At 40.4% G+C, this 15,176-nt stretch overlaps 1 protein-coding gene across 1 annotated transcript; it reads left to right on the plus strand.

Annotated features, from left to right (window-relative positions):
• Positions 285–3,762, plus strand: LOC109709893 (myb family transcription factor EFM-like). The gene is made up of 5 exons (XM_020232263.1): positions 285–699; positions 808–1,031; positions 1,147–1,483; positions 1,585–1,661; positions 3,063–3,762. The coding sequence occupies exons 1-5, from the start codon at positions 579–581 to the stop codon at positions 3,477–3,479; spliced, it is 1,176 nt and encodes a 391-aa protein (XP_020087852.1). The 5' UTR covers positions 285–578; the 3' UTR covers positions 3,480–3,762.

Raw genomic sequence — 15,176 nt, forward strand, 5'->3', positions numbered from 1 at the left:
CATCCCAGCGCCCACATCCTGTCTCTTGCGTGCGAAACGCGACCTGCCAAGATCCGGCCCTCGGGCTCGAAGATTCAAGCGTAGGAAGCTAATCTCCACCGTCGGAACTTGCACCATCGCATCCGGGCCCTTCGTCTAGCGGGGTCGCGGACAGCCGGGTCTTCGATCTTATCTCCTCGTCCCAACCTCATCCGACGTCAGCGCCAGCTCATCGTGGTGGAATCGCACCTTGGAATATTCAAGACCCACCCCTTTTTTTTTTTTTTTCTCTCTATCTCTATCTTTCTCTCTCCCCCACCCACTCGCCTATTCGAGATTCCGTTTGTACGCGACGCCACGACCTCGAAACGATTCCCTTTCCCATTTCCTCTTCCCCTTCCCCCTCGCCATCCCATCTCTCTCTCTCTCTCTCTCTCTCTCTCGTTGTTTTATTCCGTTCCGACGATTCGCCTCTTCAGATCCCTTATTCCTCTTCCTCTTCCTCTCGCTGCGTGTTTAATTAAGCTATACAAAATAAATAAATAAAAAAATAAAATCTCATTAACTCTGGCTGCGAAACCAGCGTATTTCTTGCGACGATGGATTCGACGGAGCGAGTGCGGAGATGCAAGGAGTACGTGGAAGCCCTGGAAGCAGAGCGCCGTAAGATCCAGGTCTTCCAGCGGGAGCTGCCCCTTTGCCTGCAGCTCGTTACGCAAAGTACGTACGAAACTCCCTCCATCGTCACTCACTTCTCATATAGTGTTTTTGGTTGTCTAATTCTATGTATTAATCTTACTAATTATATATATATACAAATATTTTAAGCGATCGAGACGGTGAAGCAGCAGATGGAGAGCGAAAATGTCCGAAGCGACGATGGGCCCGTGTTGGAGGAGTTTATCCCGTTGAAGCCGAGCTTGTCGTCGACGTCGGAAGAGGAGAGCGCGTTACACGAGAGTAAGAAACGAGAGAGCTCCTGCGACAGGAAGCCCGACTGGCTTCAATCCGTGCAGCTGTGGAACCAGCATCCCGATCTGACTTTTCCGGTGGTGAGATCAATCATTAATTAATTCACCGCTTTATGCAACAAAGATGATTTTCCTTTGTTTCTTTATGAAGCTACTATGTAGGCTCAAATGTTCTTGTTTGAAAACCGTTGATTAGGAACCGCCGCGGAAACCGATAGCTGTGAGTGCGAAGAAGATTGGAGGAGCATTTCTCCCCTTCGAGAGAGAAAAGCAAGTCCCGCTCCCTCTCTCGTCAGCGACCCCACAGATAGTCTCTTGCATTGCTAGCGGGAGCGGAGAAAAGGAGAAGGAGAAGGAGAAAGAGAAGGAGAAGGACAAAGAGAAGGAGAAGGAGAAGGAGAAGGAGAAGGAGAAAGAGAAGGAGAAGGAGGAGGGGCAATCGTCACAGTCTCATAGGAAGGCGAGACGATGCTGGTCCCCGGAGCTCCACCGCCGCTTCCTCGACGCCCTTCGACAGCTCGGGGGATCTCAAGGTTAGTTCCCAGTAATTTATATTCTTTTTTTATTATTATGCACGCTTAATGAGAACATTCTAATGGGACATTCTTATGGATTGGAATGTGGATGATCGCAGCTGCGACGCCTAAACAGATCAGGGAGCTGATGAAGGTGGATGGCCTCACCAATGATGAAGTCAAGAGCCATTTGCAGGTTTGACATCACATACATACGTGTACTAAATTACGCATATCATTATTTGTTCTTGATAAATTTAAGTAATTCGTCGGCCCTAAGTTTCCAACCTGCGTATGCATTCTCTTTCGAAAAAAAGAAAAAAGAAAAAAGAAAAAAAATCTGCGTATGCATTTTTGTTACTGGTAATGGTAGCTTGTCAAGCAAGCATAGGATAGATTCCCTTGGAATTTATTCTCCCTCGTTGTGGTTTTATAACTCAGTGCCGGTCACCTTTGGTATATATATATATTCTCTTGCTTTGGTTCTCCTCTTCTCGTAATTTGATACTCGTGGTCTGGGGCCAAACTTTGCTTGCTCTCCCTCCTTGTCTTCATCGAAGTAGGGTTCCTTATGTACTTGCGTTACCTGGCAGTAAAGCTGTAAATCTCTCTTTGTAAAGAATCTGGTTCTCTAATCTTTAAAATGTGCTAGACTAGATACGGTACAAGAAGGCGGCATAACTGGCATCTTACCATCTAAAGTTTCTTGAACAAGATAAATTATGACAATAAAAAGAATTCAACTAGCTGAAGATTGGGGTGACCTTCCTTCTCCTTGGTTGTGCAGCTAATTGACTAATTTCTATATCGTCGATTCGGAATTCACCGCACGGACCACAGATGTGAGGAGCATTCATCATTTGGAGATACTGTGATCTTTGTGGACCCTCCACCGTGAGAAGAAAATCTTTAAAAGGAGGCCACGGTTTCGGCCATTAGACTGATTTAAGTCTCCAGTACTTCTGCCTAAACATGCAACAGCATTTGCAATGTCCTTCGTTGCATGTGGCGACTGGAATTTCTACGCCAATACTATTCGATCAGTGAACTTGGTTTTCTCTTTCTATAGTGCAGCATTGAAATTATGTTGCGTCCAAACCAAGAGAAGATTAAGATAGAGACTGCTACAGGAGCCTAATACATGTAGATGATGTTAAGAAAAAAAGTCGAATAAGGGTAAATATGAGATGGTTGTAGATGATTCCAAATGGAAACTTAATTGTTAAGATAATTAGAGAAAATTCAAAATTACGACGACGTAAACCTCACTTTGTGTGGTCTGGATATATATGTGTTGACTTGAAAGCAAACACTATTGAAGTTCAATTAAATTCACGAATGCAAACTGGGATTTCTCAATTACGACAACTTAAATATTTGATATAAGGGAATCATCAGAGAACTAATCGCATGTGGCTTTAGATTTTTGTAGGAGAACATGATTGAATGTTGTTTAACCTTCATGGATGACAATCGCATTGTTTAACTAAAGAATATTGAAGTTAATTCGATATGCCAGACTAGTTTCGGTCTTTGGAGCTTGTATCCTGCATAATTTACATTCCTCCTAATACATGGCTCGTTTTTGTCACTTCAGAAATACCGACTACACACAAGACGACCGAGCACAGGCGTGCAGAGCAGCAGCACCACTAGCCAACAACCGGCTCCTCAGTTTGTAGTGGTCGGGGGCATATGGGTGCCTCCGCCGGACTATGCAGCAGCTGCGGTTGCTGCTGCAGCTGCAGCTCAACCAGCCAACACTTCTGCTTCTGCAAGTGGAGTTTACGCGCCTGTTGCGACACTACCACCCGAGTTGAGATTTCCTCAGAAGCAGCAGCAGCAGCAGCAGCAACACCAACAGAAGCGGCAGCAGAATAGAAGATCATCAAATAGATCACCGACAGGGCCGCTAGACGATAACATGAGTGCCAACGATGATGATGCCGCCAATTCTGCTTCGCCTAGCGACTCATCCTCTTCCCAGACTACGACCGCTTCACCTCCCTTCTAACTCTTTCCTCCCTTCTAACTCTTTTGAGAGAGAACTAGAGTGTGATTTGTTTGTTCTTTTTGTCATAATATTTTTGGCTTTGCCAGCTTCGTTTGATCTTCTTTTGTGGTAAAACACTAAGCAGGTAAATATATAGCAAGATACCTTACACATGATGCAAATATCTTCTTGTTTGTAGCAGTGTAAAATTAAGCTGTGTATGAGAAAGGACATGTTGGACGAAGGAAACTCTGAGGTTGACAATATTTGTGACATTTTATCTTTATTTGATTTTGTTTGTTCAGTCTGTTCTCTCTATTGTTAGCTCTCTCTATCCATCGCTGTGCAAATGTTTGTCCGGCCCGTTCTCTATTTTGTCTTAAGCTAATTAAGATAATATGTTTGGTCTCGTAGAATTAATGGCACCGTCAATTTTTTATTTTGTTATTCAAGTAGTACCTACCGGACCACTCTGATGCGATACATATATATATTTCATTATTATTTAATCTGCAATATGGACATGCTCTAGAAGCCAGCTATGTAGTGACCTACAAGTCTAACTTTCCGGGAGGGGTTATCCACAATTGGCATTTGGTAGAACCTGTATGCTACTTTTGCGAACTATTTAGGGGGTATTTGGTTTTACTTTTAAAAGGCGCTTTTGGTTGAAAAGTGATTTTCGGCTCAATAGAGCATTTGACAACTCACTTTTAAAATCTAATTCTATTTTTTAGAATCAGAAAACTGATCTTGAAGTCCCCAAAATCAGAAGTAGAAAAAAACTGCTTCCTGAAATCTTATTCTTATTTTGGATTTAAACTTCAATTTTTTATTTTTATTTTAATTTCAATGTTTAAATTTAAATTTAATTTTAAATTTTATTTTCAGATTTATTTTTGAATTTTTAAATTTTAAATTTCGCAAAATAGATTTCAAACTTTAAATTTTAAATTTTAATTTTAAATTTCAAATCTCAAATTTTAGATTTTAAAACTTAAGATAAAATTTGAAATTTGACATTTTAGATTTTAAAATTTAAGTGTAAAAATTTACATTTTTTAAATTTTAAAATATAATTTTTAATTCTTCAAATTATAAATTTCAAAATTTTAAAATTTAAATTTTAAATATTCAAATTTTAAATTTTATAATTATTTTAAATTTTAAATTTTAAAATTTAAATTTTAAAATTTAAAATTTAAATATATTTTTAAATATTAATATTTTATATTTTAAATTTCATAATTATTTATATTTTTACATTTAAATTTTAAATTTTAAATTTTAAATTTCAAATTTTAAATTTAGATTTTAAATTTTAAATTTTAAATTCTAAATTTAAAGTTTGAAATTTTAATTTTAATTTATATTTTTATATATTAAAATTTTATATTTTAAAATTCATAATTATATATATTTTTAAATTTAAATTTATATTTTTAAATTTTAAATTTCATAATTATTTTAAATTTTAAAATTTTAAAATTTAAAATTATTTTTTAAATTAAAATATCAAATTTTAAATTTTGTACAATTTTGAAATTTAAATATTTTAATTTAAATTCAAATTTAAATTTAGATTTTAAATTATTTTAAAATAAAAATTAATAAAAATATCAATTTATGCAAACATAAAAAAAAATTTGCCAAATAGCTTTTCAAAATCACTTTCAGAAAATCACTTTTATTTAAACTCCACCAAACGCTTTACAGCTTTTAACTAAAATCACTTTTTCAAACCAAAATCACTTTTTCAGAAATCACTTTTTTAGAAGCTAGGCCAAACAGGCCCTTAATTTGATTATCTAATCTTTAAAAATTTTTATTTTAATATTTAATTTTTTTAATTTGTTGTATTTAAGTTATTTGATAAATCTTTCGATACAAAATTTAAGATAATTATTATTTACACTTATGTAAATTGCATGCACTATACTAACTAAACTCACAAGTATAGATGATGCATTTAAATTTTGAAGTAAAAGCGACGCTTATTGAACTCAAATGAAATAATTAAGTAGTTAGGTAATAAAATCAAAATTTTAAAAGTTTAGATAGTAAGATCAAAACAAATGATAGTTAAGGAAAGTTGTATACATTTTTATCTAAACATTTACCAGTTGAAAGATTTATTGAATTCGGTCATCACTTTATCGTTTTGTCTAATTTCGATGACTATCATCTGACATTAATAAAAGTAGCACAACTAATTAATATTTATTCTAATCTCTTTAAGATTATTTTCTATCAAATCAATCTTAAACTAAGGCGTATATTGGATGCACGAATATCTTTTTAATTTAGGTGTTTCAACTATTGTTAGTTAATTCGGACGAATAAAATTCGTATTATAATTTTTAAATTCGTTGAAAAATATGACATTAGAAACAGGTTCGAGAATTATTCGGATATGCGATTTATACTGAATTATACGTTCATCAATTAAAAATTCAGAATAAAAAATTCTACTATTAAATTAAACTTTTTTTTCTAGATTTATGCTACTAGCATAAATTGTAAGAAAGTGGATCCTCGTCGTATTAAACCACTTTTGGTCAAAATGACCAAAGCGTGGCGAGAAGAAAGTTTGGACATGATCAATTTAACATTCCAACCATGTTGGAAGGATTAAAGTTGAGTTTAAAGAGAGATTAAAGGGTTTTAGTATTGATCGGAGTGAAACAATGCAAAATTGCAGTCTGGAGTATTGTTAACCGTTTAAGCATTGGAGGCGTATCGGTACCAAGCAGGCACCCGAGAGTAGTAGCTCTCGGGTTTGCCTCTGTTAAGGCTGTTAATCGGTGTGACTGTCCTGATGCGTACCGATGCGCCGCTGCAACCCGAGAAACAGCAGCTCTCGGGTTGGGCTGTTGAACAAGGGGCGTACCGGTGACGCCGACTCACATACCGATACACAGTACCCGAAACAGCAAGTTGAGTCTGCTGTAAATAAAAGAAAATGGAGGGCTTGGTTGCAATTGTAACTGCCTATATAAGGTCCCACACCCCTCCTTTCTCCCTCACAGCCAGAAATACCCTATCCTCTCTCATTTCTCTCCCTCTCTCTCTCTAGGAGCTCTTCTCCAAGGTGAAAGAAGGAGATTGGAGGAGATCTAGAAGAGATTTTGGAGCTTTTGGAAGATTTAGAGCTCTCCTACAAAGTGAAGCTTGCTGAATTCATAGGCTAAGGTGAGGTTCTTGTAAGAATTAGGTTAGGGTTTGGTTTTATGCCCTAAATATTTTGTTTTGATTTTCTTACATGAAAGGGAACCTTGTAGAGACCAAGAAATCTCATGAAATCTATGTTTGCTCATAGTGCTCTCATGGTGGATTTCTAGGGTTAGGTTTATATACTCTAGAAATGGGTTTAGATGACTCCCTAGATTATATTAACATGTTATTTGCTTGAATCTAGTGGTGGAGTTGGGTTTCTTGCTATAATAGCATATTAGGGTTCAAAAAGGGGGCTTTTGCAAATGTTAAGGTTTGATCTAAATTAACCCTATACAAACCAAATTGCTAGGTTTTCTAACGCGTTGGTGGCTTTGGTTCGGCAATCCGACGAGGCTACGCGAAAATATTGGCGAAAAGGACCGTTTTGGCTTCGTTTCTGCCTGGAAAGTCAAGGCGGCATCCAAAAATCACGAAATCGAATTCATAGCATCGCGGCATCACCTAGAGGTGGGGGGTGCTATTCGAAGCCATCGAGCTTCCTTCTACATCTATGTTCGCATTGTCGACCATGTATTTTCATATTGCTATGCATTATAGGATTGTGAAAGTAGTATTGCCTATTCCTTATATGTTTCCATAGTTGATTCTGCATTGTGAGGTTGATACATGATGTACTGGATATGTAAGGATTGGGTCTTGACATTGGAACTCTATAGTGCTGAAACAAGTGATGAACTTGACGAATACGAAATGATATAACGAGTGGCATGTAAATAGATGAAAGCATGGACGAGTGGCATGTGAATGTAGTGTAGTGGAAATACTTATTATATGATGAACTTAGGGATAGAGGAATTCCCCGAGTCGTGATATATTGCATGTGATCTTAGTGTAGGTGAAGCACTTGAACATGAACATAGGGATAGTTGAATTCCCAAGTGGTTGTTAGCCTTAGTTGACAGGGTGTCCTCTATGGACGAGGACTGGATCATACTCACATTGTCACGCCCCGGGACCGATACCAATTTGGGCCTGCCCGAGCACGTCAAACAGACGCCGAACGGACAGAGTTCTCCCTATCCGCCCAAGGCTCATCACCTGTACATTTTCAAACAAGAAGTGCACTGGCGAAAACATACACAAACGGCTTACACGAGGGTAAGCAATAGCCATGAGTGAAAGAAAGGAAACTAACATTCATTTTGTACTATGATTCAATTTAGATCATATACATGACATCCAACTTGTATATTTTCGATTCTTTACATTTCATTACAACATTTCATCATTTCTTTCATACATCACATTTACCTCAAAAGAGAGCTTTGCATTCTTTTCTTTACATCATTAATCATCAAGTACAAAAGATGAACATAGGGTACTCTATTAGCAAAATGTAAATCAAACTCAATTCTGGTGGCCTCTATTTACTGTGCGATACCTTTACCACGGTCGCTCGCCGGCTCGCTCGGTCCCGGCTCTGTGGAATAGTGGGGTGAGAACTACAACAAAGTTCCCAGTGGGTTCGGCCCCAATCTCATCGACTTTTCCACTTGAACTAACTCAGGCATAATAGAAAGGATAAGTAGAAATATAGTAACCAATATATAACATGATGCTAATATGCCTTAACAATAAAGCAAGGAGTATGCTCAACATAAAACTCATGCAGATTATGCAAATTTCTTTTGTTCTTGTTCTTTACTCTTTAAGCTTTGTTCTATGTTCTTGTTCTTTGTTCTTTAATCTCACGGCTAACCCGGGGGTTTCGCCACATTAACTTGCCCACATTAAGTCCATCATCACGGGCCCTCGGCTGCCTCCCGCTAAGACCGTCTTCAGGTTTACTCCAACCCGTAATGGAAAACTCCGGAGCGCATCGCTTGAGGGGGAGCTACCGCCCTCAAGCATGGAACTCATAGCAAGTATGATCGAATCCTTAACTCTATGGATTATAAGTTCAATCATGTCATTACACTAACTCTAGTGTTCTTTACATCTCTTTATTTTGCTAACTCTAGCAATCACTGTTCTTTGCTCTTTACATATTCTTTATGCCCCACTTTGCATTATCTCTATTCTTTGTTCTCAAATGCCACACTTTACATTAACTTTAGCTTTTATCATTGTCCTTTACATCACATGGATTCTTTGCCCCACACTAACTCTAGTGTCACATCACTTTACATTATCGAATGCCACTCGATCTATGTCTCATTGTGTCACTTGTTCTTTTGCCTCACTTGGGTGCTCACATTTTACCTCATGCATACATATAGGGTTAAACATTCATAGGAGTTCTTGACCATCTCATTAGGCAAATTGTACTCACAATATGCGACATCACATTATTTTCATTACATATACCCTATGATGCATGCAACAATGTATACAACATATGCTCAATTGAATGACACATTAGGCATAGAAGGAAGTTCAACGAGTTTGGATAGCACCACCTACCTCGTAGGTTCTCAAAGGTGCTCCGACGATTTTCTTGGGATTTTTTTTGGACTCCTCGTTCTTCACCCGCGGCAAAACGAAGCCAACTTAGGCCATTTTGCCCATAACTTTTTATAGATTTTTCGTAACGTTAATCCGAGCGTACCAACGCGTCGGAAATACCCCCAATTAGGTTTCTAGAGGGTCAATTTCACTTTGAAACCTTCGCAAGCAAAAGCCCCAATTTGAGTGCCCTAGCTCATAACATATATCAAACCTAGGGTTTGATCTCATTCGGAAGCAAAAGATGCTTCAATCTACTCTAGGAAGTCCATCAAAATCATTCTTTGCTTAACCCAAACTCTAGTTTGGATCCTACCATGAGAGGGTTAAAAGCTCACCTTCAAGCTCCACCTCTACACTCGATCCATGGTTTCGATCTCAAAAGAAGCAAAAGAAAGCTTCAAAGGCTCAAAAGGTTATATCAAAACCCAATTCTAAGCTTACCCAAACCCTAGTTTGGGATTTACCATGAAAAGGGGCAAGGCTTACTACCTCTAAGCTTGCTCCTTTCTTGCACTAGAGGGGAAGAAGAGGAAGTTACTCCACTCCAATGGCTTCTTCTCCACCTTCCTTGCCTTTCTTTTCCTTTCCTTCTCCTTCTTCTTCTCTTTTTTTCCTTTCCTTTCTTCTCTTCTTTGTCTTCTAGAGAGAGAAAGAGAGATGAGAGAGTGTGAGAGGGAGTGAAATGGGAGAAATATCTCATTTTCCCCCATACTATACCCTATGGGTTGCAAAATTGCAGTTAAACCCCTCAACTTTCATCTTGTTACACTGCCCGAACTGGGCATTTTTTGTGCTCAGGGACCGGTCTCCCCGACCAGGGACCGGTTCCCGTAGCTCCTCCCTGCGGCAGCCAGGGCTCCTGTGCAATGCGACCGGTCTCTCTTTGGAGGACCGGTCTCTCCAACAAGGACCGGTTCCCGAGAGCCTGATCTCAGGGACTTAGCCGATTTTTTCCTTTTCTCATCTCCTACGCGTACGGGAACCGGTCTCTCCTACCAGAGACCGGTCCCCGAGAGCACAAAACCTGCAGAATGCAAATTTTTGATTCTTTAGCTCTCGAAAACTTCCCACAATGCACTTTTGATTATTATAACACCTTCGGACTTTCCAAAGTGTACCATCCTCGCACTTTGGTCAATTTGACCAAAGTTCGATATTCATTTTCCAAATTCTCGGTATATTACACACATAGTCTATTTTGAGCTTAGAGTGGTCGCTCCACACAAGCAGTGCACTCCGGAGTTGTCACACGAGAGACAGACGTAGTTGTCCCGCAGACGGTCTCGGGAGGGATGTTGCGGCTGAAGCTCCTCACCTATGGGATTTGAGATGTGAGTCGTGGCGAACCTTCGGGTTAGCCAAGTGATTGGGTGAACATATGAATGACAAGTTGTTGAACATAGTAGCATTGTAGTTGACATCATTACTATATATTTCATGCATTCATATAGATTGAGGCATAGTAGAATAATTTTAGAATTCATGCCTTGTAGCAGTTCTTTATTAATCTATCTATATATCTATCTACTTATGCCTACTTAGACCTAGTAGGAGGATCGGCAGAGTCGGCGACCAAACCGATTGGGAACTATGGACAATAGTTCTCACCCCATGTGGTTTTGGGGTACAGGTGTCACGCCCCGGGACCGATGCCAATTTGGCCCGACCCGAGCACGTCAAACAGACGCCGAACGGACAGAGTCTCCCCTATTCGCCCAAGGCTCATCACATGTACATTTTCATCAATAGAGAAAAGCACTAGCGGAAACATACACAAACGGCTTACACGAGGGTAAGCAATAGCCATTAGTGAAAGAAAAAGGAAACTAAAACATTCACAAGTAATATGATTCGATTTTTGATCATATACATTAATCCATCTGTAATTTATCGAATTCTTACATTATTAATCATCATTTATCGAATGACTTTACGATTTACCTCAAAATAAGGCTTTACATTTCTTTCTTTACACTCACTAAACATCCAATTTACAAAATGATAAAAGGGTGTCCACTAACAAATTGTTTACCCAACATTGGTGGCCTGTGACCTAAGGCACGTACTTACCTCGGTCGTCGCCGCTCGCTCGGTCCCGCTCTATGTGAAAGTGGGTGGAGAACTAACAACAAATTCCCGTGGGTTCGCGCCTCACATTCACCGACTTTCCCACTAGGACTAACTCACGGCATAATAAGAAAGGTCATAAGCTGACAATATGGTAACCAATTGATATAACTGATGCTAATATGCTCTGAACAAAAGCAAGGAATATGCTCCAAATTACAATTGAGATTATGCCAAATTCTCTTATTCTCTTTCACTTCACTCTTTGTTCTTTGTTTCTTTGTTTCTTATACACTTTTTTCTTTGCTCTTTTGTCTTTAATCTTAAAGGCTAGCCCGGGGTCGCACCTTAACTGCCTTCCTTATAGTCCATTCATCGCAGGAATCTTACCGGCTAGCGACCGTCTTACTGGTTTACTCCAACCGGTATGCATTAAAACTCCGGAGCGCATCGCCGAGGGGAAGCGACCGCCATCTCGAGCACGGAACTCATAGCAGTAATGATCACTATCTTAACTCAAAGGAATTATAAGTTCAATCTTGCTTTACACTAGCTCATGTTTTTGTACATCCTTTATGTTATGCACACATCACTTTATGTTGCAACTCATGCATCACATTTCTTTACATTTTCATTACTCTTGGCTAATTTCTAGCTATCTTGTTCTTATTGCCCCCACATTTACTTTAACTTTACACGTTTGTCATTTGTCATCATCTTATATCCTTAGTCTCTTTTACATCACACTACTCTAGTCTGTCATTTCACATCTAGCTTTTATCGATTGCCACGTCGATCTATGTCATTGTGCCACTTGTTCTTTTGCTCCTTGGTGTTGCCACTTTAATCTCTCATGATCACATAAGGGTTTTCGACATCACATATTCTCATTCATCATATTCATGCAGTTGTAGCTACAATCATGCATCATTACGTTTTCATCATTACTTTCCGTATTATGCATGCACAAAACATATACATATCATGCTCAAATTGAATGACACATTAGCATAGAAGGTAAGTTCAATGAGTTTGAGAAGCACCACCCACTTGTAGGTTTTCAAAGTTGGTCGATGATTTTCTTTTGGAATTTTAGCATGCTGTGTTCTTACCTGCGGCAAAACGAACCCACTTCATTCAGCGCCATTTTGCCCATAACTTATCCATACGGCTTTTACGTAACGGTAATCGAGCGCACCAACGACGTCAAAATATCCCCAATTAGTGTGTTTTAGTGAGGTCAATTTGCACTTGGAAACCTCATGAGCAAAAGGCCCAATTTGGGCACTACTCATACAAATGTAAACCTAGCTTTGGGATCTTCCAGAAAGCCAAAGTAGCTTAAATTTTACTCTAAAAATGTTCATTAGAACACCACTTCTTAGGCTTTCCAGAAACCCTAATTAATTTCACCATGAGAGGGTCAGCTCTTCTTGAAGATTTACCAGTCCAACATACAACCCATGGTTTGATCTCAAAAAAAGACCAAAGAGAGCCTTCAAAGACTTAAAGCTACCATAAAAACCATTTTACGGTATTCAATCCCATATTTAGGAGTTTCTAGCATGATTAGGGTTGAAGATTACCTCAAAGCTTTTCCCTAAACTTCACTAGAGAGGAAGAGATGAAGCCTCTTTGCCTCCAAACAAGCTTTCTTCATATCACTTCTTCTCCTTCTTTCTGTCCTTCTTCCTTTCTTCCGTTCTTCTCCTTCTTTGTTTCTAGAGAGAGAAAGAGAGGAGATTCGTGTGAGAGGGAGACAGTCGCGAAATGAGGAGCAATCTTATTAACCCCCCTAAATAGCTATTGGTTGCAAAATTCCAGCTACAACCCTCAACTTTACTTTAATACAACTGCCCGAAACTGGGCAGTTTCGCTGCAGGCAGGGACCGGTCTCTCCGGCAGGCGAACCGGTTACCGAACGTCTCCACCTGCGCAGCCAGAGCTCGACTTGCGAGCGATGCGACCGGTCTCTCTCTGATGGCACCGATCTCTGGGGGACGGTCCTCAGGCAGAACCGCTGTTCCCGAGGAGGCTGATCTTTCCAGGACTTAGCCGATTTTATCGGCTGTCTCATTCTGCACAGCGTTACGGGGAGACCGCTCTCTACCCACAGGGACGGTCCCCGAGAAGCTCAAAAATCTGCAGGTTTTGCCACGATTGATTCTTTACCTCATCTTGAAACTTCGCAACTCACTTAATTCATTTAACACGTTCGGATTTCCGAAGTGTACCTGTCCTCGCACCGTTTGCGTCAATTGACTAAAGTTCGACTTTATTTTGCCGGAAATTTGCATATATTACATTCTCCACCCTTAAAAAATTTGTCTGCCGAATTACGGCGCTTACCTTAATCGTCGATTCAAACAGTGCGGATTTACTCTCTCCGGCCATTGAGCTCATCGAGCTCCCAATGGCTATCCTCGCGCCGACGTCGGTTGCCCATTGCGACTTTCACATATAAGGGATTTTGGCGACTTCGCACTTCTTAACTTCTCGATCGAGGATGCCACACGGGGTACCTCAGAGACATGTCTTCGCGTTAGCTCACGGTGCTCGTATTCCAATAATGTGCCGCAGTTTCGGACTTATCACTTCAAGATTCGACCATGAAACAATTGTGAACTCCCGCGAGTCCGGTGTCAGTGCCGAGTTTATACAGCACCGCACCCACGTTGCCATATCTCAAACGCGTTCCGACATATCGGGACTCAATTTCCACGGACCCAAATCGCTAAAACTCCTCGCCAATTGGCGATACTCTAGAATACACGGTCTCCAACCGCGAACTCCAAATCCTTTCTTCGCTTGTCGCGTCATACTCTTTTGCCGAGATTGCGCCATCTCGCCAACCGTTGACCGGCAATGCGAAAACGTTCTCTATTCGACTCCCGCCACCCACATCCGGGCAAGAGCGCTCACTCGCCCACGTCGCTCCCAATGATAGGAGAACGACAATTTTCGACCATATAGCTGCCTCAAAAGGCGGCGTACGCCTAGCTTTCTTGATAACTGCTTATTATAGGCATAAGCAAGAAAACATGCCTCCTCCTTATGTAATCTAGCACACACCGCTCGAAGTAAATCCTCAAGATTTGTATCGTCTCGGCTCCGATTGTCCATCACTCTCGAGGATGAAACGCCTTGTACTGAAGTCGAGCCGTGTGCCTAGCGCGTCTTGAACTCTTTCCAAAAGTGGTATGTGAACTGGGGTCGCCGAATCGACACGATCGACACCGAACCCATGAAGTCTCACAACCTCCGTCGAAGATAAACCTTGTGCTAGTTGTCTCCCGAACCGAGTATTGTATCGCCAGAAGGTGGCGACTTTGCTCATCGATCCACTAATTATTATATCGCGTCGTCGTCCGCACTGTATCGCAGGCAAACCGATAAAAAGGTCCATCGCTATCTCTTCCCGTTCCAAACGGGTAATTGGTAGAGCTTTGTAGTTTCCGCCGGAAATCGGCGGCCACTATATTACTTAGGTTTGGCACGCTCCGTTAAAATTGCTGCCACGAATTCCCAATATCTTTTTCGATAACCCGGCCCCCAATAGTGCTCTTTTCAAATCCATTGTACTTTTAGTGCCGCCGGTGTAACTATAGGGAGATTGAATGCCAGCTTCTTGGCATTAATCCGCCCTTGATAAAACTCATCATCCTGGGCACACTCCGATCCGATTCGAATATCGAAGTTGCCAGCCATTCAACTCCAACGCCAAAATCTGGCATTTACGCTCCTCAACATCACCCCGAACCTTTGAAGATAAGGAATTCGAAGCTTAACTTCCTTAATTCTCACTCGAATAGGGGTCGGTTAGCAACAATCAAATGCGGCAAGATGTACCGGCCCCCGGCGCTACCACTTCCAACCCGAATCGTTGCATCTTCCTTTTGCAAAGCGGTTGAGCGTAATCGCGTTGCTAAGTTCTCCGCTGACTTTCTAACTCAAGGCATCGCCACA

Source organism: Ananas comosus, linkage group 5 (genome assembly GCF_001540865.1).
Source record: "Ananas comosus cultivar F153 linkage group 5, ASM154086v1, whole genome shotgun sequence".
NCBI lineage: Eukaryota > Viridiplantae > Streptophyta > Magnoliopsida > Poales > Bromeliaceae > Ananas > Ananas comosus.

Coding starts and splice junctions, on each gene's coding strand:
- LOC109709893 (XM_020232263.1), top strand. CDS start 579: ATGGATTCGACGGAGCGAGTGCGGAGATGCAAGGAGTACGTGGAAGCC. Junction 1,032..1,146: donor CCGATCTGACTTTTCCGGTG/GTGAGATCAATC, acceptor ACCGTTGATTAG/GAACCGCCGCGGAAACCGAT. Junction 1,662..3,062: donor AAGTCAAGAGCCATTTGCAG/GTTTGACATCAC, acceptor TTGTCACTTCAG/AAATACCGACTACACACAAG.